The 26822-nt window shown below is 40.4% G+C and overlaps 1 protein-coding gene across 2 annotated transcripts in view; it reads right to left on the bottom strand.

Annotated features, from left to right (window-relative positions):
- Positions 1 to 1324: 1324 nt before the first annotated feature.
- The window catches only part of SYNE1 (spectrin repeat containing nuclear envelope protein 1), a 415690-nt gene continuing 390192 nt past the window's right edge, over positions 1325 to 26822 (bottom strand). For both annotated transcript variants that reach the window (XM_074990362.1, XM_074990363.1), the window contains 12 exons: positions 23403 to 23594; positions 22183 to 22516; positions 20994 to 21062; positions 18805 to 18947; positions 16870 to 16996; positions 15592 to 15803; positions 13049 to 13249; positions 12386 to 12514; positions 11658 to 11870; positions 10296 to 10388; positions 8437 to 8495; positions 1325 to 2399 (listed from right to left, as the gene is read on the bottom strand). In XM_074990362.1, the coding sequence (XP_074846463.1) occupies positions 2159 to 2399; positions 8437 to 8495; positions 10296 to 10388; positions 11658 to 11870; positions 12386 to 12514; positions 13049 to 13249; positions 15592 to 15803; positions 16870 to 16996; positions 18805 to 18947; positions 20994 to 21062; positions 22183 to 22516; positions 23403 to 23594 (2013 nt within the window). In that variant the 3' untranslated portion in view covers positions 1325 to 2158. The remainder of the gene's footprint in view (positions 2400 to 8436; positions 8496 to 10295; positions 10389 to 11657; positions 11871 to 12385; positions 12515 to 13048; positions 13250 to 15591; positions 15804 to 16869; positions 16997 to 18804; positions 18948 to 20993; positions 21063 to 22182; positions 22517 to 23402; positions 23595 to 26822) is intronic.

Below are 26822 nucleotides of genomic sequence, written 5' to 3'. Positions count from 1 at the left end.
CCTGTATAGTGGTCTTCTCCCTCCAATGTTTAATTCATGTAGACTAGGATGTACTGATCCCTAAGCACTCACAGGTGAGGCTGTCTGCATACTTTGCCTAGCACTCTCTCTGGTTAACTCCTTGAAGATTAAAATGCTAATGCTATTTATTGCTCTCAGGCTGTGTGCTTACTTTCAGGTAAAATCGAATAGATTCCTTGAGGTCTCCAGGGTTTTACTGGGAAGCAGTAGAGGCTGCCTGACATCTCTCTCTGCACTTCTTGGTTGACATCTTGTGCTCTTCAATCTCAACTTTCCTCCTTTTTAAAAAGGCTCTAAACTGAATGGCTGTAAAGAAACATTAAAAAATCCAAAAACAAAACAAAAAACCCTAAGAAAAACTGGAACCCACTGTATCCAATTGAGTGACATCTGACCAAGAATCTGGAACAACTGCTCTGAGACACGAGAAGTGCCACATGTTAACTCAGATGCATACTGGGGATAATTTTAATAAACTTCTGAAGGTCACATCACAGCTCGTTCTAATTAGTCTCAATGGAAACCACTGCTTCCCAGAAAGGAAATCCCAAGAAGCATCAACAATACAAATATTTTTCTCCAACCTCAGCAAAACCAGGGCTTTTTAACTACTTCGTACATACTCCAGTCTATTCTCTCTTTAAATGAAAACATTTGCTCATAAAATTAATGGAAAAATAGACAGTATGTGTAATGTTTAGTTTTTAAAACAGAAAAACTTATTAAAACAAGAGATAACGTTAGGGCAAAACTCTGCAATTTCTCAAACTTGAAAAGAATTTTGTTTTGGTTGAGTTATGACTCATAAGCTATGTGAAGTGCCTGCCACTGCTCAGAGAGAGAGAGAGAGAGCAAGAGAGTTTGCTGTAATGTTTCTGGGAAATTTATGAGTTTTCATGTTGTTCTGTTTTTCTGCTATTTATGCTTATGTGTTGGGTATATTCCATAACAATACTTGTTATTGGTCAAGCATAAATATCTGTCTTAGTGTCAGTCTTTTTCAAGCTGCTATGGAGATGATTCAAATATTTTCAACTCACAAAATCCAGTCTTCTTCCATGTTGACTGGTAAAAGATAATACTAGGAATATGGAAGGCAGCATATAGAAATCTAACCAATCGGAAAATGTGAAATGTAAGAAACAGATCAGAAAAATCTGTTATTTCCAAATGTCAATTAATAATTCATAAGAACAGCTTTATACATTCACCACTAATTCTCTGATAGTATACTTTCCTATAACTCATACTGTCCTGCAGAAATTTTGTAAGATCTTCCCAAACTTAGAGATACCTGCTATAATTCATTACTACAGCATTGCTTTTTATTTTACTTTTTTCATTTGAGAATTGCAGCATATATATGGTCTGATAATTGTTTTTACCATACATTTCTCATTCTAAACTTAATGCTTTCTATAATTGTCCTTAAAAAGCACGTAGACAAAATATTGTATGGTATCTATAATAAATGCAAAGAAATCATTACAAACAAAACTCGGCTTAGCAAACTGTACATACATAAATAGGTTCCTTTTTATACTTGATATTCAATATTTTTTTCTCATAAAACCTTCCATGATTTTATTTATTACATCCATTTTTTAAACCTTAAAAAAGTGCCTTCAGATTTACAGCCTGTGCATTCAAAGGAAAGGTTAGAACACCATGCCCAAAACAAAAAACAAGGAAAAAATAGTACATTGCCATACAAGCTCTTTAAAAGTATATGTTACAAAGTTTCTTAAATGTCCTTAGCACAGATTGGATAATAGCTCGCTCAGAGCCACACACAGGAAAGGTTCTCTCAACTGTATAAAGTCTTTGGGCTATGCACAGTACAGGACAATGACCCAGACATAAAGTAGCCAAAAGATCCAGAATGTTGGACAGAAAGAAAATTCCCTCACTTATTTCATAGTCTTCTTAGTGCCAGGGTTGTGAGTTTAGAAAGGATATTACTCATGTAATGCATTACACATTTTCGTACTGAGACATTATTAACCTAGTGCCAGGAGAATGATATGGGAACACTGGCTACAGTAGATAGATAAAGCTGCCACATTGAGTGCATTAACATTTGAAACAGGCCCATTTCCTGACACATATCTCCAACTTTACTAGCTTTTCCACTGCTTCATAAAGGAGGAGGCCCATTAGTATATCTTAACATAGGGTGGAAGGACCGGGCAAAATTATTTGATAAGGTACAGCTGTAGTCTTCCTCAGTCATTGGTACAAGACAGGCAAGACCAATCAAGAGCAGCAGAAGAAGCTGAAGTGGTAGAGCAGCTCTGAGGACCCTAAGGAAGAAGGATGGATGCTGCTGACCAGCCGGGGTCTCAGAACGGGAGGAATCTGAGCCACCTCTTGTGGACCTGAGAAAAGAAATCAATATAGGGATAAACCAAAAGCCCTAGGAAAACAGGCACTGCTTTCTGGAATACAACAACTCTTCTTGGTATACTAATTTCAGAATGAACATCAACTCTACAACTAACAAGTGTCAGAAGTGTGGTGTATTTGAATATGCCATTACCCGGACTCCGTCACTATTTTGCACCAATGGGACTAGAAAACAAAACATTTGGTCAATCATAAAAAGGATCGCCCTCAAGAAACTCAAGTGCCATAATTTTTTTTTATAATTGCATAAAATGTTTCCATTGGGGTAAAAACGAATGGACTGTATTCTCTAGGCAAGACAGAATGTATCCTATCATGTCAGACGGTGACACAGTCAACATCTGCACAGAGTCTTGAAGGGAAACCCCAATGCTTTAAGTGTTGACTGCATTTCCTTTTAGGAAGCATTATGATGAGTCATACAACCAAAATAATAATATGCCAGTTTTGGATTAGCAGGATCTCATGTTCCACAGAGTACACGTAGCTTCATTTTGCACTGGAGTTAAAATTCCTGAAATTTTAATGGACTACTCCCCTTTTATTGTGTGTAACTTATATGCCTGCTGTCTCTTCATGAAATCCTACTACTAGCATGGCAATCACAGCCTGCTCTCAATATCTGATGTTTGAGGGAGGGTCTTAAAGTTAAACACCTAAATCCACATCGATTTTTTAAATCAAAGTGAGGTGTGGAAGCTCAGCACCCATAAAAAACAAACAAACAAAAACAAAACAAAACAAAACAAAAATCAGGCCAGCAATTTTGATGCCTAATTTTAGGTACTCATATTTGAAAATTTTGACTAAAGATTTTAAATTTCCCTGTTAACATGGAAACCCTTTTTTCCCCCTCTAGTACTAGATAAAAGATTGAATTTGATTTTGTCACACATCTTCCCATTTTGCCCTCCTATTCCAAGCTGTTAGAAATCTACTACATGCTACTGGAATGCTTCTTAGACCTTAGATCGGTTGATAAAAGACAGCCTGAAGGTTAAAAAAAACCCAACCAACCAAATACAATGAATTAGGTACTCTAATTATGTGGCATGGAAATATACTGCATTTTAGCAAGTGATAACATTCAGGAGAATTTAATGGCTCTCAAATGATCTCCTAATCTTGCATCTTGCACCAATCTTGTTTCAGTTTTTATTATTATCCAATGTCTGTCCGATATGGAAGTCTGACAGCAATTTGATTACCAGTCACTGAGAATACAATGGTGGGCTGAGGTTAAATAGGTAGAAAGATGCATGTAAAACAGCAGAAAAAATGAAAAGCCATCTTCAGAATTACCTTTGTCTTGATGGTAATTTAGCTTTTCATAGCCACAGAATTATACCGTCTTACGCAGTTTTTGGATCACTGAAGTAACCAATTCACCAATTATTAATATATTACTCAAGGAGACAACTTTTTGTTACTAGCTAACTTACAACTATCTTTCAATGCTGAGGATTTAAAAGTGAAGCCAGACAACTTTTTAGTTATGTTTAGTTGACTAACGGAGAGCTGAATTTTTGAGTCCACTCAATGATTAACTTAGTGGGATGATTAGATCAGGAGGTCAAGATCAAAACAAAAGTTTGCACATTGCTTAAATCCACAGCATTGGAGCCAGAATGGAAAGGTGCTTATTCTTGCATCATGTAAAAACATATATCATACAGAATGCAATGAAAGGACATGGCACATTTAACAGCATCAGAGCATTCCATATTAAAGTTTAATTAGACCAGGCCTTCCACCATCGAAGAATGCCAACACAGAGAGTTAATGTGCTGAGGTAAGAACAAAAGGAACATGGAGTGCTTAATTACCTTCCGAGCACTTTGCTGCACAGTCCACCTACTTACGTGGCTCTTTTTGCATAAAGTCTGATGCTTACAGCTCATAAGCAGATGCCACATTTTGTAGCGCATCTGCTCATCTTTGGGGTTAATGATCATAATGTGAAAAGTGGAGTGTTTTTTCAGTAGTTATCCAATGACCTGAACATCACCTGAAGGTATCCCTGAGGCTACCAAAATGGGTCTTTAGGAAGGAATTTCCATGAGACAGATCAAAGGACTCGGCATGTTCATCAACTAGTAATTTTCCTTTCTTCTCAAGACTACGGCACCAGAAATGCAACACTGATTATACTTTTTTTCTTGGAAAACAAAAGCATTCAAAATAAAAAGGTGGTGGGGAAAAGTATATGGAGGCTCTGTATGAGGAGTCTAGTTAATTTTCTTAAAAAAAATAATCCTGTCATGGGAAAAGTGTGCTAAAATATAGAAGAAGTGGGGCAGGGTTGTAAACAGTAACAGCTAACACTGTGTGGAAATCATCCAATAAGTGAAGAATGAAATACTTGCCTGTGTAGGAAACAACTCTAAAAGGGTCTGTTTTAAAAAGCTCATGTGCTATTTTGCTTTTGTGACAGAGCCGCTGCTTATCACACACATTCATGCCATAATGGACTCATTAATAGTGCTGGAAAACTGGATACAGAGCTCAAAGAGTGCGGAAAGGGAAGATTAAATGGTAACACCTGCAATCAAAAACCTGTTGCCTTTGAAACAGAGAGAAAACTCCCTATCAATTTCAGGCTCAAATGCTGTACAGTGTATTACTTTTGGGGAAAGGGCTGTTCATTTCCCTGTCTTCTCTTTCAGACTGCTGGGCCATTTGTCACACTGACAGCTGCTCAGTTTGGACCACTTCACAATTGTTCACCACTCCCTTAACAGAGATGCTAGTGACCAGACATTGCGGAAGGCACAGCTGCAAATCTGACCAACTGCAATGTTTCCTACCATTAAACCAAGTCATCCAGGCAAGAACTCTGATGATTTGACCTTAGGTAGCTTATAGGAGCGGAATTCCTGACCTATGGAGTGTGCAAAGTCTGGAGGACTGGAGTTGTTTTCTTGTCTTTTCTGAACTATTAGGCAGGCTTCCCAGATGAATAGGGAGTGGATTCTCATTTACGGTCCCATGTATCTTCATCTTACTGCTCAGTAATGAAGCTAAATTAGCTGTTTTGTGTTACTGAATGTTCTACATTGTGTACTCCGCCTTCTTCCTTCCCCCCAAGTTAGTGGGCTTAGAGTGTAAGGAAGATTACTATATCCATTTTACAGATGGTTAAACAGGTAGTTTAACTAACATGCCCAAAGGGATAGTGAATGGCAGAACTGGGAACAGAAGCCTGGAGACATGAGCCCAAACCTCCTGGTCTAATCCGTACACCACATTCCCTACTATTATGCAGTCAAAATCAGTAAGAATCCTATGGCATGATTCAGTTCCAGAATTGTAGGTGAGTTTTATAAATTTGCTATTTGATCCGGGCGGAGACAGGATAATGGCATTAGGAAGTGGGGACAGGATCAGTGGCACCATAATTTGAAGTGAGAACTCAAGAAAGGCAAGGTAAACACAGTGGTGAAAACTGCACAGTATTTTTTTGTCTTTTTCATGTTGTCATCACTTCAACAACTCGGCAGGCCTAGGTCCAGGTTTGCATTTTGTGAGAGCTATGTTAGCTGACCAAGGGGAAATGAGCTTTTGGGAGTTGCATTTCCTAATCAATATGCAACAACTTGTATTGCTTCCCAAAACATGAGTCATGCCATACTGTAATATGGAAATTTGAGAGACTATCTAGTTCAATGGACATGGATTACGTGACAAATGACTAGGATATATGTTAACCTGTTTGTTAGGAAAGACAAAATGTCATCAAGCTCATTAAATAAACCCACTGCCCTCTAATTTTTCAAGTAACTTTCCATTGCAAAATCCTACAGGATAAACATTTCTAATTTTGCTTTGGTTCTCCCTTATACTATAGTCTATTAGGGTTTGCTGATCCAGTGCAAGATCAAACACAAAGTACTCTGATCAGAGGCATGTCAAAATATTAAAGAACAAAGTGACGGCTTGTACTGCTTTATCAGTTAAAACCACATTATACATCAACCACAACCTGTTTGGCTTGCGCATTTGATTAAGTTTCCTATTCACTAGTAACTCATTTGTATTCCATGCTTGTCTGAATGACAAATTGAATATTGTGTTGAGCGGCTATGAGACGTGTTAACATACAGTGCTGAAGAGAGCTGATCTAAGAGGTGCCGTGCAGATGCCACTGTTAGAATGTGGGCTGATCCCAAAGCTGCAAAGCGCTGCTTAGATGCACACTGGGCCAGTTGCTCTCCTCTACAACACAGAAGCCTTCTCGAAGGGGATGGCTGTGCATTTGGAGGAGAGGGGAAGAGAGGAGCAGATACAGCACATGCCTTTCCAGCGCTGCTAGTGCAAGCATGCTTATCTGCCTGAGTTAGATTTTGGTCTTCAGACCAGTTCATAAACGTACAAGCTTAGCAGTTAATGGTCATGGATTAAGTTTCCATTCTCCCTCTTCTCTAAGAAACAGAACGTTAAGCTTGTATACTGACTGAAGATAGAAAAATTCTCTCTGATTCTCCAGATGAGAGAAGGATAGAGAACTGGAGTCACTTGTATAACTAAACATCAATTCTTTTGTCTGCTATTTTACCTTTTTTTCCCCCTCCCACAACAAAGCAATCTGCTTTCTTATAAGCATTGGAAGATTAAACATTCTACCTATCCATACATCACATGGATTTTGATAGTGACACAGCTAGAAAATGATTAAATGAAATCTCAACGCACATTTTAAACACTGCATATTACTTGGTAACAATTTGGACAATCGACTTGTTCTAAATATAGCATGATTTTACCCCCCAGCTCCAAATTTCACGCTGTTGCTTTGTGGAGCAAAAACATGGTTTGTATTGGTAGGATAAAGGCCATCAAGTACAAAGTGCATTCAAAGTGTTTTTTTTTTTTTAATGCTAACTGTTGCTCAACCACTACTTAAATCCATTTTGTCTCTGCTTCAAGCCTAAAATTTCTATCATTTCAACAGAAACTACTTTAATGGAATAATTCAATTTTCGTGCATAGATGACAAACAAAGTTTAAATCTGATTACAGTTCCATATATATTTTCAGTCCCCTGCAACCCCCTGACGTATAATTTAAATTCTTGCTACACCTCACTAGATGCTGGAATGGGATAGGGCCTGTATCTTACGTTTGTGTACATATATTTAACCATTTTTCTTTATTCTATGGGACAAAGTGAACTGATCAGTGAACGAGCAAAGGGACACACACATCACGCCAACAACAGAGAATGCAGAAGCATTGTTAGCGGCAGAGATGACATTGCAAGAAACAAGGTGGAAAGCAAAAAGCTGCAGCTGCAAGTCTGCTCTCTAGTGGTCATCCAGAAATGGGGCAGTGCTGCTCCTAGAACAATATGTGGTTGTAAGCATTGTCGAGTGTCACATTAATTTCATTGTGTTATAGCTCCAAAGGAGTTCTATGACTGCAGAGAAAAAAAGATGCCAGCAATTTTTACGATAAAAAATCTCAAATTCTGACTTTTCATTCTGAGTGATGAGAACTGAAAACCCACAAACTGAAGAAAATATAAACACAAATTAACAAAGAGAGAGGATGTTAGTGTATTTTCTCCAGACCTGTGGGTTTTACAAATTTTAATATATTGTATTGATTTACTATCTGCCTTAACTTAATATCTAGAAATAAAGAGGATGATAAAAAGTTTTTGCCATGAACCTTGTAATGATTCTGCTGATTGAGTCTTAATGTAACAAGCAATATTACGAATATAAACTAGCACCCTTGTGATCAAATATGTCAAAGTAAATTTAAATTCAAGAGATGCTAACGGGAAGCAAAAGCTGTATATTGAAGAATTACCAGGTATTTCTCTTTACAGATATTTTGGTTGCAGTAACTGAATCCTGCTTACAAAGGAACTTTGCACCTGACATGGTTAATTCTTGTCCATTTGGCAGATTGAGTGTGGACAGACACTTAATGGACATCATGGGCAATTTCCAGCATCCTCTTAGAATTCTAGAACAGAGTGCAGAAACCAGGAGAATAAGGTACCTGCTATGTGGACTGCTGACAGAGGGTCCAGGCTGTGAGACAATACATTTGCCCCGTGGCTGTTTGCAATGAACAGGGGGTAAAGAAAGAAGAATGTTCAGTCCAGGCAAATAAAGACAAGCTACTGATGAAACCAAATTAAAAGTGCAGCAAAGGAAACATAAAAATCAAATGAAGAGACCAATACCCATGAACCAAGGAAACTGGCTTTTCTTCTGCTCCCCGCTGAGTATGAAAATGCTTTGACCAGATGAAAGGAACTTGACAGAATGTTTTTATCTTTAAAATGATTACATACTAGGTTCGGTTAAAAAAAAGCATTAAAATATTAGCTCAAGTACTTTGGTATATGAGATATGATTTAATTCATCTTATTGAAAGGGATGCTGCATTTCTATTTAACTGTAGGTCAATTAATGTCTGCAGAACATTAACAATTAATATTACAAACATCACTTTTTAAAAGTCTGGCTTTCCTCTTTCCATCTACAATTTTGAGGGACAAATAACTGTGGGTTCATTATTGCATTTGCAATTATTTCCTAGCATAATTAATGCAGCTTAGATTGGTTAACCACTAGAAAGAATTGGATGCTAGGAAATTGTTATTATTAAAAACAGTACTAGTGATGTGCTTGGCATTACAATTCTAGGCGACACCAATTTTTGTTTCCAAAATTACAGATGGAAAAAGGGGAGGCCAGTTTTAAAACAGGTCCTGGGAAATCTTACATTTTACACTGTACGTTATGGACAAAAATGAAGAAAATAATCTACATAAACCACAGCACTGTGTTAAATATGAACAAAAAATTAAAATATTAAGATGAGACATACTATATTACTATTAATTCTTTAGCCAAAGTTTGCTATCGTAAATTACTTTTACCACTGTCTGTGGTGTCCTCTAGGTTACGATATCATGATTTTATTAGTAGTTTTTGAAAAAAAAAGTGTCTAATAAAAAGGAAAGTAATGACTCCAGAAATAAAAATGCTCGTGTTTGATGTTGATTTCTTCCCTTTTGAAAAGCCAGTATTCCTTTACATTCTCAAACTAGGATCTAAAGAAAACTAGTGAATGTAGCAAAATCAATTTCAGGAGACCACAAAGTTCATCAGGACAGAACTCAGATGTTTTATAAAAAGTGCAAATGAAAAACTGATAGTTAAGAACTAAGGAAAACCAAACAATAATTAAAAGAAATCAACCAGCAGAACTCTAAAGAAAGACAAAAATTCCAGTTCCATTCAAGGATCAAAGCATGGAGGAGCAGAATGCAGCATGGCATGCTGTATTTCTTGTATTGTGTCCTAGTGGTGACAACATGCAATGTTAGAGCTGTTGTCACATCCATCGATCAGGTTCTGTTCCAATGTTTCAGCTAATGCCTTCTAAGCTTTCTACGCAGCCTCTCACCCAAAGCCTCAGTAAGAGTCTGGCATCATCCACAGTTTAATTGATTACGAAAAGAACATTTTACTGAGGTTCTTGACAGAGTAGCTCTGCGAGTATGCCAAGTAGAAAGCAAAGGGATTAGCTGTAACTGTGCTGGGACAAGACCAGACCTTGGGATGCTGCCATTGCTTGATCGGAACACAAGTGCGTATGTGTGCCACACCACAAAACTCCAGCCACACGTTGAGCCCAGATTTTAATAGCATTTTCTAATTCTGATTTCATGCAGGGAGAGAGATGCAGCAGGGTTGGGAAGCAGCTTTGACTGAGGGGAATTCTTGGGCTGTGCCTTCTTCTTTCCTATCAGGGAGACTGTGTAGACCTCTCAGCTGGCTCCAGCAACTGTAAATATCTGTTGCTCCCACCCAAGGGATGACAGAAAGTATCTGGTGTGAAATTACCGTTCTCTGCCTGCTCGGTGTGCTTCTCCCAGATGCAGGACTGAGGGATCCTGATGTGTCCAGTTCATCAGCTGAGGACCATGAGGACAAATCCTGAAGTTCAGAATCGTAAGAGATTAAAAAAAACATAAATAATCTGCCAAGGAAACAATACTTAGAAAACGGGAGTGGAACCTTTGTTTTTAGCAGAGCACTTTGCACTACTCATCCTTGAAATATGATTAAGGTAGATTTAAATTCATGCAAATCTCCAGAATTAAACCACTATACATTACACATTAGGATCTGAACAGAAAGTCAGGCAAATGAATTCTCTGCCAGAACCAACATTTAATTTCCTAAGGCAAGCAAATGCAGTACCAAGAAAACAACAGATCTTTATCTACTTTTTAAAAGGTAAAGAGGTGTTGTGTACTCAGTGAAAATTCCCACTGAACTCTCAGACATCACTTCATATAGATAGAGACAGAGAGCGAGAGATACATTAGACAGATTGAAAACAGATCACATTCTTCATATTTTGTGCTCATTCAAGTTTTGGGAACTACAAGAGGAGGGACTGACAATGAAAGAGCACATTTTCTATCTTAGTGGGGCACATATATTGAAGACAAGCATAATATTCACCTTGCCCACACTCTCATGTACAAGACAACCATTGCTGCTATGGAGTATGCTTCCAAAGTTAAGAAAAAAAGACAAGCAATCAGGTCCTTTGTTAGTACACCAGAGATTTTATTTTAAGCCTTTTCATTAGTCTGTCAGTAGGAAAGTAGAACTCGTGTATTCTGTGGAAATAACTCCCATGCCATGGGTTCAGGTACTGCAGCTACAGTAGCTACCCCAGGTACTTTGCCAGTTGACTGCAATGTAGGCAGCCAAAGCTGGAGGTTGAATCCATACAAATTCAGACTGGGAATAAGAAACCGATTTTTAACAACGTGGGAAATTTGACCACTGGAACAGTTTACCAAGGGTCATGCTGGATTCTTCATCACTGGCGATTTTAAAGCAAGATATGTTGTTCTTCTAAATGCCCTGCTCTAGCAATTTCGGGGGAGGGAGAGAACTGTCCTCTGGCCTTTGTTATACAGAAGGTCAGACTAGATGATCACAGTGTTCCCTTCTGGTCTTGGGTTTTCTGAGTTGCTGTTTCAGAGATGGGGAAGTTATTGGACAGTACAAATTATGAAGGAGATTTTGTGATGGTTTTGTACCACTTAGACAGGCATCACATTCCTAAGCAGCAAACAAACAAAAGTAAAAAAAGGCCAATAGTGTATTTTACAGATCATCATTTGAAAAAGGTCAGTATGATTAGCCCTCAATCGGTGGTAAAGGAAACAATGAAATATGATTTACCAGTTGACTGCTTGAAATGTCTAAGATTTTCTCTAGGTCCTTGATGTGATGTGTGACATCCTTCAGTAGGAGCTTGAGTCTGTTTCCAATCACATGAACCTTCTCTTTGGCTTCCAGGCAGTCCTTGCCTTCGGCATTGACCAGCAGTTGGCAGGACATATCTTGGAGTGACACCACTTTCAGCTGAGACTCTAGCAACTCGCGTCTGATTTGCTATTGTGAAGCCAAAGAATCACATTTTTTCTGCTTACATATTATGAAACCAATGAGATAGAATGCGAGAACTTCCTCAAAAACAAAAACCCAGACACAGATGTCCATGACCTTAGTTTACTAGGTGATCAGAAAAGATGCATCTAAAAAGTGCCACTAGCCCTAAAATCCTGGCAAGTTAGCAGGAAGAAAGGTGATTTTTTGCCTGGCACCTCATATCAACAACAGTAGACTATTTTAGAATACCCGTCTAGCTCAGCAAGTTGCAATTACAAATAGCTTTTCCAAAATAACACGCTCAAACTAAATAAAAAAGACAAATGTTTTCCATATTAAACCAAATGATTTTATCCACCAATTTCACTATGCCTCTACCCATACTAAAGAGAATCCCTGAATTTACTAGTATCACAGGGGTAAACATACAGTATAACTCACTTCCAGAACTACCTTCTCTCTGCTTTTCAGTTTTTTTTTTTTTAAAGATTTTAAACATAAGGCATTTACGATCCTACCATTAGCAGTCTGTGATGATCCTGCAGAGTGTCCGAGTCTTGGTTTGGATTAATTGGCAAGATCTCATTTTTTCTTCTGTCAATGTTCTCCAACCAGAGCAGCAAACCATGGCTCATTTCATGGAAATCCTACAGAAGACATGTGAGAGCTTCAGAGAATTCTGAATTATGTTGTAGTTTTTGCCACATCACTATTTTCCACAAGAGATTCAACTGCCTGTATTATTATATAACTGAAAGTATTACAGGCCTATATTAATATACTATATTACAGTATTATTTGCACATACTTGCTGGCCTGATGCTCCTGCCACTGCATGAATACTATTATGATCTGGTAATTGTTTACATCCCCATTGCATTTGCTTTTCACAGGTGTGAATGCTATCATATGGAATATGGTTGCAAAAATTCTTCTTTTAATTATACTTCCTAAGTGCCAGGCTACACATCATAACACGTTTAGAACACCTGGACCATGGGCTTAGAACACATGCTTCAGGAATGCACAGAGATCTTTCTAGAGCCAGCCTTTTCATATGTGCACGTGGGCGGCATTAGGTTTGATCTCCTAGATTAGGAGGCTGTGAAGAAAAAGAATCCCATCAGTTCTAGAATTCCTCATTATGACCAAGGGAATGAGACCTCCGTTTTAATACAGACCTGGCATTGCATTAGAGCATCCTGTAGTGAGCAGCGCCATTCTTCAATCATATTACATACACGTTCCCAGCGTAGGTTCATCTGAGATAGGCGCTCCTGCAGCTTCTTGCTTTCTTCGCTATCGGACTGGGTGAATTCTGAGCTACACAAGTTGATGGATAAGACGATAGCTTTGCGGTTATCAACAGCTTTCTGCAGTTCCTGGATGACAGGAGAATAAAGTTAAAACAACCACAAGATGTAAAGAAAGTGTGCTACGTGCTTTCTGAAGAATTAAAAAGCGTAGTGGTAGCCATTAAAGACCAATGCTTTGTTGTAAGGTAACACGACTAGAGAACTACAATGAGGGTGGGTCTACTAAAAATGGGTGCACAATTGGTTGGACAACTGTTCTCAGAGGCTGTGTCTACACATGCCACTTCTTCCGGAAGTGGCATGGTAATGAGCCATTCAAAAATGCTAATGAGGCATGGATGTAAATTTCCCACACCTCATTAGCATATGGACATATGGTTTGTGAGTCTGGAAGAAGCTCTTCCAGACTTCAAAATACATGTGCAGATGTGCGGCCTGCAGGGATCTCCTGGAAGGAAACCCTCCTTCCGGAAGCCCCTTCTTCCTTCCGGAAGATTGCCCAGGGCCACGCTTCCGCGTGTGTAGTTTGTAGGCTGGAAGAGCTTCTTCTGGATGCCAAACCATGTGCCCATATGCCAATGAGGTACTAGAAATTTACATCCACCCTTCATTACCATGCTGCTTCCGGAAGACATGGCAGGCATAGACACAGGCAGAAAGAGTAGGTATCAATGATTCACAACCATGCTGGAATGGAATAACAAGTGAGGTTCTGCAGAGATCCTTTTTGCAACTGGTTCTGTTTGGTATCTTTATCAACAGTTTAGATAATGGATTGTAGAGTAAGCTTATAAAGTTTGTGGATGATATCAAGCTGGTAGAGGTTGCCATTATTTTGGAGGATAGGAATATAATTCAAAGTTATCTGGGCAAACTGGAGAAATGGCCTGAGGTAAATAGGATGAAATTCAATAAAGGTAAATGCAAAGTACTCCACTTAAGGAAGAACAATCAGTTTCACCCACGCAAGATGGGAAATGATTGTCTAGCAAGGAGTACTGCAGAAAGGGATCTAAGGGGTCACTGCACCCACAAGATAAAAATGAGTCAATAGCATGCAACCGTTGGAAAAAAAAAAGCAAACATTCTAGTATGCATTAACAGAAGCGTCGTAAGCAAAACATCTGTCATGGATGAACAAGATTGTGCTTGCTCTTGCTGTGAGTGCAGCTGATTGGACCTAATAACCTCTCAAGGTCCCTTCCAGTTCTACTATTCTAAGATTCTCAAGAAAATTTTAGTGTACTAGTTTTCCTCTTTACTTAAGACTGGAAATATCTGTTGCAACTGGCGTAATATTGCAAAAGGTCACTTTTTAACATCTACACCATATTCACAGTAAAATTTAGTATGAGCCAATTACAAAATTTTTATGATTTAGAAGGCTATAGGCATGGCTGAATTTTAAAGATCAGAAGAACTGCTTGTGTTTCAAAGGTCTGAAAGACAAAGAATGCCTGGCAAAACCCACAGACTAGTTATATACAAAGGTTGGAACAAATATGAGACACAGGAAAAATTGTGGCATAGCTCTTGACAAATGCTAAGCAAACACCACTAAAGCTTCTGAATCACAGTTTTGTAGAAAATTATGCTGGATTTTTATATTTATCAACTTGAAACCCCAGTCCATATTATTTTTAAAGGAGATCCTTATGAAAGAGTCCCCTTTTCTACCTAGTTTACAGCTTCTTCCTCATGTCCCCATAATGCCCCACATCACAGCAACCTTCACATTGTTGAACGGAGCTGGACTGGATACCATCTAAACAAACAATAATGCTGCTCCTATACTGATTAGAGAGGTCACTGAAAGTAGCCTTCTCCCTCTCCTGCAGTACTCAAAGTGCTGAACATGTAGCCTTCGAATTGACTTTGACATGTTTCTTGCCCAGGGACAAGACACTACATCCAGCAACTTAACCTGGGATTGGTGGAGTGGTAACACAGAGCAGAAAGCTTAGGAGACCACTAGGAAGGCAAAATATCAGCACCAAGAAAAAGAGATTGTAATCAACAGGAAAATAGAAGCCCCTACGATTTATTTATTTATGTATTTATTTATTTGCCATGAGTTGAGCTAGGACTGATATTAATTTACTTAATCTGACCCCTTCTAAGCTTCACTAATTCAACAGATTTCTGCTCTGATCTTATTCTGGAAATATAGCTTGCATATAAAATGGTTTCCAACATTTATTTGGCATTTCAGCAAAACAGTGGTGGACTCTTCTTTTTGCAAATTAAATAAGCCATTTCTCAACCAATTCTTCTAGTTTCTCACTCCAATAATTAGTCACAATTTCATATGCCAGGAATGCAGAAAGTGAATACCAACTATAGCTTACAAATGGAATCCAATAGACATTACTAAAACAACTGACAGAAAACTGAGGCAAAAATCTTACTTTTAGTTTTTTAATTCGGAGCTCAATGGTTTGTATGTCAGTGCTGAGATCAAGATGACAGAGCTTCTCTAGCTCCTCTTCGGTCTCCACTAACCAAACGCAAATATTGTTGAGATCAGAGTTGAACTGCTGCCACTGCTGAAGGTTCTGTTTCATTCTCAGTTCCTTGCTCAGAGCTTGGGCCTGAATTAACTCCCATCGATCAATCACACCTGCCAAAGCACAGACACAATGCAGTACAAAGATATATATGTAATATGGATATGAAGACAAAACTATCCATCTACACTTACATGTACATTTACACCTACTCATATTACAGCACTTACCTTTAGAAGCCCAATTATATTATTACATCCACTCTACTGCTGTGGAGACTGAGGCAAGAGAATAAGTGGATTGTCCAGGGCTACACAGAAATTCAATGCCACAGCCAGGTTTAGAACTCAGGAGTCCTATGAATAAAGCTGTTTCATTCATATAATGAATGACTGTGTGTGCAATAAAAATTTTGCATTTGCAGATGGCCATTTATGTGTTTAACTAATTATTGGTATTTGCATGCATCCTTGGACTCTTCCCACTAAAACACTGTCCTTCAATAAATACGTTTAAATTACTGCCATGTATAAGACAAATCACGGCTGTTTTCCCATATGCAAGGCTCGACAACCAAAATAACAAAAGACTTTCAAATTCAGTAAAAAGCTCAATAGTTCAACAGCCACAATGCATGTGAATACGAGACAGTTCTTAATAATGTCAAACCTTACTTTTTGTAACCCTGTTTTAAGAACAGTGCACACACAATGATTTGTGATGCAATACATGTTTACTGCCCTAACTTTTGCACTGTCAATCTGCCATGCCTTCTGGATCACCATTCCCTGCTTTGAGCCCTCCCCCAACCCTCTACTCTAAGTCCCCCATCTCCTGCCCCTCCCCACGCAGAAACTCTCTACTCCAGCCTACATTTTCCCCCCTTTTCGCAAAATAGTATCATGGGGGGGCATTTTTCATTTATTTTCAAATTTTTAGGAGCTTCAGTTAAAGAACTGAGCAATGCTGGGTACATCTGTCCCTCTTATACAACAGTTAAAATGACTGCGAACACCATCACACATAATGTAACGTGTGGATGGAGTGGCACATGCGTGGTCAGAACTTTAGCAAATTTCTATTTTCCTTCATAATCCCAAGTGCTTATTCTGATCAATGCTATTGAGATTGCTGCTCATTTCACATTTGTTTTCCCTGGAAGGACTGAATACTACATACCAGCTGTTTGCGTTTCAGTGCTGTTCAGGTTTATAAATCCAGAGAGCTTCTCCTCTTCCTCCTTCAGTTTGTAACCAAGCCTTTTTACCGAGTCTATGCTGCCACTACACTCACCCAGCAGCTTCATCTGTTTAAAAACAGAGTTCTCATTAATCTATGCCACAGTAGAATAACTCTAAAGGTAAAGGGCTAATTACAAAGCGATTGTGAAAAACTTATGGAAATGGGTCTTGACATGACAGAGTGGGAAGAAACCTACTGTTTTAATAATCTGCCAATTGTCAATGTATCTTTTTGTCTCAGATACACTGGCCAATATAATTGCAATGAGATCACGTCTCTCTTGGTATTATCTGTAACATTTTTACATGGATACAAAAATATAGATTTAAGGGGTTTAAGGACTGGAGTAGAGACTCCAACCCTATAACAGAAGTAATTCAGTGCCAATGTATCATGATGCTGCCAGAGTCAAATGAATGTTGTCAGGTGACATTTATTTGATAAATATTAAGAAACTAGGATTGTATTGCCTACATTTCTGTGGGCTGCATTACCACTATCAGAGACCCCCCCTCACTACATGGAGGGCTGGCTTAAGCCCACCCATGCCCCCACTGAAGGTTTCTCTGTTCCCCCTTGCGGGGGCAGGCACCACAGTTTGGGGACTTCCAATCCAAGGTTCCCTTGGTTCTAAGGCATCACTGTCAGAATGAAAGGGAGAAGTCATCAAGACCAGCTCACTGTGCAAAGGCAGGACTAAACTAAACCTAGCTTCTTACAGTACTGTTTGTTCAGGTGTAGTCTGCAAAGTTCTCTCAAACTTTTTATCACTGATTCCCTTATACAGCCTGGGTGATGTCATATAATTTTAGAATGTATCATTAAAACAAATATGCATTTGTCTATAAAATTGTGATCTTAAGAGGTAAGGAAGTTTCTTTTAAAACAAAAATGATTTCATTACAGTGATAAAGGGTGCCTGTGAAATTACTCTGGCACATCTACTCACAAAAAATTAGAAAATGAACTCTGTGGGGTTATGTGCCTACAATCTTATGATGATATAAACTCACAAATAAGACATAACCTTGAAGTAACAATAACCATGTGCAATGCAGGGTGATGACTGTGTAAATGCGGCTGAGAGAGGATAATTGCTTTATCCCTAACAGTCTGTTCTACTGCAACAGCCACATTTTCAACGGTTCTTCTATGTTCATTTACAGTAAACCCACAAAATACATGCAACTGAGTTGCATTTGTCTCGGCTTAACGCAACTGCTGCCCTAACAGGAGTGGGAAATTGCTCCTGTCAGGGGGTGGCAGCCTGACTCGTGCCATCCCAGCAAGAATGGTTTCCTGTTCCTGTCAGGGGCAGCAGCTGCTCCAGTCAGTAGCGGCAGCAAAAGTCAGGCTGCTGTCCCTGACATGAGCAGGGAAACTGCTCCTGTCAGGGTTGGCAACCTGACTCTGGTCTGCTGCCCCTGACAGGAGTGGTTCCTAAGTCAGGGGAGTGGCAGAGAGCTGGGAACCAGGCAGCAGCCTGGCTCCCAGCTCCCCTTCTGCTTGAAGAGCTGGGAAACTGACCAGGGCAGCAGCCCTGGCCAGTTTCCTGGCTCCAGGGAGTGGAGGGGAGCTGGGAGCCAGGCTTCAGCCTGGGTCCCAGCTCTCCGTCACTTGGGGGACCCAGGAAACTGACCAGCATATGGCCACAATGACCACCGCCATGATCAGCACATGGCTGGTCACTCCCAAAGGAGCTGGGAACCAGGCTGCAGCCTAGTTCCTGTCTCCCCTCCAACTTGCACAAAAAATTGACTTACATGGCAATTGGGTTTACTGTGTTAGAATTTGTAACCTTAATACAGTGCCCTGTTACATGGCCTGTTGTTTGAAATTCAGTCATGAGGTGGCAATACACCTGGTACTCACATATCCTTTGTAACTGGAATCTAGCTCCGGTCCTGTGGGTGTTTTGCTGCGAATAATGTTTTCTGTTTGCTGTATTTGAAAACGACTAGTGTCCAAAGCCTTGTCCAACTGACGGATGTGTGCTTCCAAAGCACCTGGCTCTCCTGTGATAGAAAGACAAAAGATGAGACTATTGCTTTGAGATTTTTTTCACAGCTTTTGCTTTATAGCCACACAAACCAGGGTAGACAGCTTGGAAAAGGCGGCGGAAATAGCATGCATGCTGGGGAATGACAAAGCAAACTTGTAACTAATTCCATGCAAGTGTGTTAACAACTTTCCAGAGGAGGGATGGTTATTCTGATGAATGCGCTTGCCACGAGAACAGTATCAAAACTTTCAATGGTGCACACAAGCCTGCAAACTATTTTGAAGAGACTCTTGCCCCTACATGATTCTTGATCTCTCTAGAAGCCTAAATTGCCAGTGGGCTTTATTCCACCCTCACACAATAACATTTTCTGTGACATCACTCCTTCACAGATCTGGCAATCACTCAGGACTAAGTATTTGGTCCCCTCCCTTCATGTTTTATTTTAAAGTTTAATTTTTCTCTCTCACTACTTTTTGCAGTACCATATGTGGCATTCCCCTTGAAACTGACTGAGTGTAATCGTTGTGTATCTTGAAGATTCTCTCTCTATACTACTTCTGAACATGAAAAGGCATTATGTAAATAACCATATAATTCTGTTGTAGCTACACCCACCAGATCCAGCAGGCAATGCTTCTGAACCATGGAAAACTTCTTCCTACAGGCCAAGTCACTTCTGAAGTGTGCCTGATCTCCATGGATTTATATAAGAGATGTTCAAAAACCTGAATGCCTTTCTCCCTTGACAAAGCGGGTCTTTGCCCATGAAAGTTTATGTTCCAAAACATCTATTAGTCTATAAGGTGCCACAGGACTCTTGTTTTCTCCCCTTCTGTCGAATTAGCAACATGAGGCAGTACCATCATATCTCTTGGCCACCATACTTACTGTTGAATGGAATAAGAATAGGGCGGAGCAAATTGATATAGGAGCTTCTGGAATTGAAAACTTTGGAAGTTCAAGAAGAACTACCACCTGTCTTTTGTTATACTTACTATTGTACACAATAGTCTCAGCAAAACCTCCTTGTTCCGTCTAATCTGACAATGTGGTGTGTGTGTGGTTTTTTTCTTTTTTTTTTTGGCAACACTTATTTGCAAAAGTAGACAGTGAACTACAGCTCCTTATTGCAGGCCGGGAGCTTAACTGCTGGGCTTGCCAACACTGCCAAGCTTCCCCAGGCACACAAGTAGATTGAAGCTTGCAATGGAAACAATTCTTCAAAAGAGAGAGAGAGAGTCCACAGGTGAAGGTATTTGGAATCATATGTGACCTCTCCAACTTATTTGAAGAGAAAATTAAAGGTAAGGATGTGAGCTGTCCACAGGATCATCTCTGTTGTAAGAAAGGCAAGCAACGTGTAATGTGGTAAGAGCTCCACCCTCTCTTTAGTAAAGACTGTTCTTAGGAGATCATTTCCACCTTTGAATAGTTTTGAAGATATTCACAGCTTATGCTTTTATGGGTGAAGCAAAATTAACAACACATTATTTATGCTAGTGTAATAATTTAAAGTGCCTGGGAACTAAGATACACAGAACTGGGCAACCAGGCTTTGGGCTATCCTTTCTCTCCCCCTCTCCACCTGTCTCCATTCCCAGTGAAGTCTGCTCCAGAAATTCTCCCATTCCTCATGAAACCAGCCTGTTCCCAGAAGAAAACCAAGGGTTGGGATCTTGTCATAAGAATCTCTTAATGTAAATCCCTCTGCTACAGTCCTGGAGTCAGGACACCAAGGAGCTGACACCAATTTGAATAAAATGTTGATTAGCTACAGCTAGTTAGCCAGCAACGTAGCTAAGAGATACCATACCCAAGCTTTTAAAAACACTTTCCACTCCTTCTGGGGACACAGAAGAAACAAGACCTTACTGAATGGTAGTAAAGCAGGAAAGTTTTGCATTAACATGCTAGTGCTGTCATGTGAGAAAATATCTATCTTGTAAACTATGAGAAGAGCAGCAGATGAGCTAAGAAGACACTGTTACAAGGATGGGTTGGGTTATCTGGTGTGGCTATGCTTTACCCCGCCCCCCACTTTTTTTTTTGTGCCTACCAGAGATATTTCTGAGTGCATTTTCAGTAAGTTTTACATAGACCTCAGGGCTTTCTGGGATTTCTACATCTGCAAAGATATAAGCACAATCTGAGTTGATATCTCAGTAATCATCACCTTGTAACAGGAAACCAACTCTCCTGGAAAAGAGTAGATCACTAGTTGTAATTTACAACACTTATTTCCTTTGAATAAACAGAGTTAAACTGCACCACAGAATTCCGAATGAAAACTGCTTCCAGAAAATCAGCAAATAGTCACAAGTATTAAGCTTCCTTCATAATAAACAGACCACAGTCACATAAGTCAGACATACAGACACATTTCCTTATTAGTATTCACTGGACAATAAGCTGATAGTCAAAAACACAGACAGGTTTCATGAACTCATAAAATGTCAAATCTTGACATCTTTATAAAAAATAAAGCCTCCCAAAGATATTAATGTGAGTTTTGCCTCACAAAGGATGGAGTAAAAATTCACTTGGACTTTAACATGTGGTCCCGTGGGTGATTATGTCAAATGTTTCCTTAGCGTTTTCCCTCCCTCCCATTTTTCTTGCAATCATCCAGTAGCATTTCCTCTAGGCCAGCTGTTCTCAAACTGTGGGTCAGGTCTTGCTGTGGGTCATGACTGGAGTCACCAAGGCTGCAGTTAGATGTGTTGGGTCAAAAGGCCAAAGCCTGAGCCCCACTGCCTGAAGCCAAAATCCCAAGGGCTTCAGTCTTGGGTCATGGGCCACAAGTTCCAAGGTCTAGCCCAGGGCTGAAATCCTTAGGGTATGGCTCCACCCCACATCCTGGGGAGGCACTCCCAGGCAGGCTTAGGTTTTGGTCCCTGCTCTTGGGGTTACATAGTAATTTTTGTCATCACAGGGAGCTCACAGTGCAATGAAGTTAGAGTGCTTATGCTCTAGTCAAAGGACTGTATTCGCTAACTTGTACAACGACACCGGTCACATCTGCCAGAGTGCACATTCCCACTTTGTCATTCAGTGCATATGCCTCTGTGATATTGCACTCATCCAGAAACTTGCAATATTGTGTCAAAACCCAGGAAGCTAAAGGCACCATTTCAGGATAGCCCTCTGAGGTCTGCTAAAATACTTTCCCATGTCTAAGAACTCGGCAGCACTATGATCCTCTATGCAATATTATTTGCCTTTACTGAGAGAGAAATAGTCAGTACCTGCTATACTAGCTGCTCCCCTAAGATAGAAATCTTTGTCTTCTTGTCCTTCCTCCTCCTCTAAGTGCAGTGTCCTCGAAACGGCTGTCTCCAGGTCCCGACTGAGGTCATAGTCATGATCCCATTCCAAAGGGATGGAATCTACACTTGCAGGAGTATCCCGCCCTGACCGCTCACTTCTCATCGGCTGGGCAAGTGACAGCGAGAGGTTGGAGGAGGGTTGAGGGGAGAGAATGCTGTCTGCAGATTTGTCATGCCAGTGTATGTCAGAGAGATCTGCTGACTCATCCAGATCCACCTCTCTGTCAGAGAGGTCGTGTTCGTCATCTGTCAACTAGAAGGAAAGAGCAGAACAAAGCCTATTAATTCAACCCTTGGAAAGAATGTCCTTTCCACCTGGGTCAATGAGATAAAAATGTCATTGGGTAACATTCCGACTGACAGGATTCCCATTTTATATCTTTCCTTGATCCTCCTTTGGCTTTTTTTAAAAAATGCATATAAAATAAAAGGATAAAATGAGTAAAAGGGGATAAAATAAATTCATCTTCACTGCTTAATGCTCGTCTGTATAGTCTCATGCGAGGCAACTGTCTCCAAATTTTCTTCAGATATTATCTCCACAGACAACAAAATTAGAGCAATGTTTTGGAAACAAAGTACAGAAACTATAAAAGTCATTTATCTGGACAGTTGCGCTCAGCTATTCTTTCATGTGAAAAATACTTCTTCTTCTTTTCCCTCAGTGGGGCTTTCCAGTTTGATTTTCAAAAATCAGCCTTTTTTACTCCCCATCTCTATAGTCAATTCTGGATACTTGAGGTTGCATTCTGCTAGGAATGAGTGTCTGTATTTCTGAGAACTCAATGTTATTCAGTGGATTCCCCCTGCAGGGTGGGAAGAAGTCTGTCTCCAGTACTGCACCCTCATTTTCATACATAAAGCTCAGATTTATAATGTGTACGTGTGCAAGATGCTTTACAGAAGTGAGACAGGTGCTTTGCCCTGAGGAGTCAGCAATGTAAATAGGGCCTAACACCACAATATATGATGATATCACAGAGGTGCAGGGAAAAGGGAAGGACCACTATTACAACGAGCAAAAATCTTGGGGTGTCTTGGCATATAGATTACACCTCTCTGTACGTAAACTCTGTCACCATTATTAGAGTTGCACATAGATAATAAACCTTAAAATAATAAAGAAAGAAGGTACATACTGGAAGGCGGATCAATTTCTTGTGGTAACGTTCCACACGACCAAAGACTTCTTGACAGTAACGTCGGAGCTCATCCAGTTCTTCTTCAATGACAGCTGCATCCATGGGCTCACTTTTCTCTATCAGCTGTTCACCCTGGACAATTATCTGCTCAATTTTACTGTTGTTCAGGGAGATCTCTTGCTGGAAAGCCTATGCAGCATAAGAAACCATGACTTTCTGCTATCACTAAAAGCAACATCAAACAATCCTTGGTAACCACAAATGCTATGTCTTATAGAGCTTTACAGAAGAGATGGTATGTTTTCAACACAAAAAAACCTTTATACAGGGTAATCAAAATATGAGGGTGCAACTCAGCATTCCCTAGTCACACTCTCCAATAAAAGCTAACAAAGCGGCACTTCAAGTTTCACCCGGCAAGTCTCATGGGTTTCTGTGCTATCTCACAGAAGAGGACTGTCCTTTCAACAAGCCACTCCTGTGAGTTTTGAAAGGCTTAGGTAGATAAGGTGGTTAAAATGGATGTAGATTCTCAAGCCATACTAATACGTCATAACAAATTGTTTTATGCAGTTGTCTTTCAGACTGCAGATGTTCCCAAGCACTCAGCAAATAATGTGTCACGTTGCAGTAGAGCTGAAACTGTGGATGAACAGGGCAGGACAGCTATTTTCCCAGCCATAACATATATAACTTTGCCACTGGAAATGATTTTATGGAGAGAGGAAAAGTCAGAGCACTGAGTTATTCCCCATGCTTTTTAAAAAGCCATCTTTAGTTGCTACCTACGCACCCACATGTGGGCATAACCCTTTTTTTCTCCCACGGAGCCCCCAGCAGTCTCCAATAGCTTTGTTCTGTGTTATCAGTACTGTGGCTGAACTCATGTCCTGGGCATGATGTTAAGCTGCATCCTCTGATGCCCTGTGGATACTTCATGGTTGAATAAAGGCTGAGGGATCTCCCTTATGCAAAAAGGTGCTCACGCCGAAGTAGCTGTATTTAGGTTGCTCTCTGGCAGAAGTGATAACCTGTCACGGAATGTTCAGACTCGCTCTGGTCCTTGGATTCTGGCTAAGTGGCCTAAAGGGCGGGGGTAACATGAATATGGCAGCCTGCACTCCTCCATAACTTTGCTTGGGCATATGCACTCAAATTCTTGGCAAGATGATCACAAAGCCTGGAAAGGGACAAAAGGCCCTGGGGCAGATTTCCAAGCAGCCCAGTTTAGGGAAGGCCTGCTTGACTTATCTGAGAGTGGCCCTAGCAAAGTGGATCAAACAAGCCCTGTCTCATTGTACACACAGCCAAGCCAGGATGTAAGCAAATGGAATTGCTTCCTGGAATATTTGGACTTTGACCCCAGATATGATGACTTTGATCTTTATTCAGATTTGAGGAAAATGGCTGTGTGGAGTAACAAGCTTGCAAGTTTCAGAATGGATATTGCAGCTTTTTTGGAAATTCCACTCTAGGAAACAGGATTCAGAAGGGAGAAGGACTACACTATTTCCTAGCATAGCAAACTTGAAGGAGGAAGGGGAGCGTATGGTGTAGGTTTTGCTTTCAGAAATGAACTTCCATCATTCCTTGAAGCTCCAACTGCAATGTCCATATGTATAATGACACACTGAGTCTACAGCAAGGATTCATTCACCTCATCAGCATCTATGCTCCAACGCTGCAAGCTAGTGATGAGGACAAAAATAGCTTATACCAACAGCTGGAAGAACTGATCGACAGGATTCCATGGAATCCTGATTCAATATTGGTCAAATCCTGACAATTTCCCTGATTCCATGGAATCAGGTTAGACAGATATCTACTGGGGATGGTCTAGACGGTGCTTGGTGCTGCTGTGACGGTAGGGGACTGCACTTGATGACCTCTTGAGGTCCCTTCCAGTTTTAGGCTACGTCTACACGTGCAGCCAACATTGAAATAGCTTATTTCGATGTTGCGACATCGAAATAGTCTATTTCGATGAATAACGTCTACACGTCCTCCAGGGCCGGCAACGTCAATGTTCAACTTCGACGTTGCTCAGCCCAACATCGAAATAGGCGCAGCGAGGGAACGTCTACACGTCAAAGTAGCACACATCGAAATAGGGATGCCAGGCACAGCTGCAGACAGGGTCACAGGGCGGACTCAACAGCAAGCCGCTCCCTTAAAGGGCCCCTCCCAGACACAGTTGCACTAAACAACACAAGATACACAGAGCTGACAACTGGTTGCAGACCCTGTGCCTGCAGCATAGATCCCCAGCTGCCGCAGAAGCAGCCAGAAGCCCTGGGCTAAGGGCTGCTGCCCACGGTGACCATAGAGCCCCGCAGGGGCTGGAGAGAGAGCATCTCTCAACCCCCCAGCTGATGGCCACCATGGAGGACCCAGCAATTTCGACGTTGCGGGACGCGGATCGTCTACACGGTCCCTACTTCGACATTGAACATCGAAGTAGGGCGCTATTCCTATCTCCTCATGAGGTTAGCGACTTCGACATCTCGCCGCCTAACGTCGAAGTTGGTGCCGCTACTTCGAAGTAGCGTGCACGTGTAGACGCAGCTTTAGTGTTCTATGATTCTATGGAATGAACCCAGCCTAATATTTCAATGCAAGAGTTAGATCTAATGTTGAGATGTGGCCTTTAGGTGACAAACACTTTCTTTGCAGCTAACATCAGAAGAACAACACCGTGGAGATACTTGAGATCCAAGGGCATGTATCAGCTGGACTTGGTACTAACAAAAGCATACATATTTGAAAGCTACCTTGTGCACATGATCCTTCCGAAGTGCAGACTGTGACACAGACCACTCTTTTAACTGCTGCAAAGTAAAATTTAGAACTAAGATGATCCACTATGATAAAACTGCCATAATTCTTATATTGATTTGTGCCCAACAGCTGACTGTATCAAGAACCAGCTTTTTTTTAAACAAATTAGCAAAGACAGAACAAATGAAACTGCTTCAGATGCATGGATAATCCTGTAGATAAATATGTAAAATGTGATAATCAAGAGATTTGGGAAGAGTATTAAAAATGTTCACCGATTCGTACACCATTTGGAGATACTGCTGCCACATCCTGAGATGAAAAGATCTGTGGTGATCACTTACCAGTCTATTTTTATTACAGGTTAGCTCAACAAACTAAGAGAAGATTGTAATGTTGTTCAGTTAGCTCCCAGGATGTGCATTCAAGAATTCTGGATAGGTCTCTCTGACAGCATTCAAAAGGCAGCTGATGCAGATGACAGTAGATGTTTGTATGAAGGCATCTGAAAGGCCGTTGGACTGATAAAGAACAAGACTGCTCTGCTGAAAGTTCGGGATGACAATATCACAACTGAGAAAGAGAAGCTATGAGTGAGGTGGACAGGGAGCTCCAGACAGGGGAGTTTAAGAGGGAGAG

Source organism: Carettochelys insculpta, chromosome 3, assembly GCF_033958435.1.
Source record: "Carettochelys insculpta isolate YL-2023 chromosome 3, ASM3395843v1, whole genome shotgun sequence".
NCBI lineage: Eukaryota > Metazoa > Chordata > Testudines > Carettochelyidae > Carettochelys > Carettochelys insculpta.
This window is presented reverse-complemented; position numbering and strand designations above follow the sequence as displayed.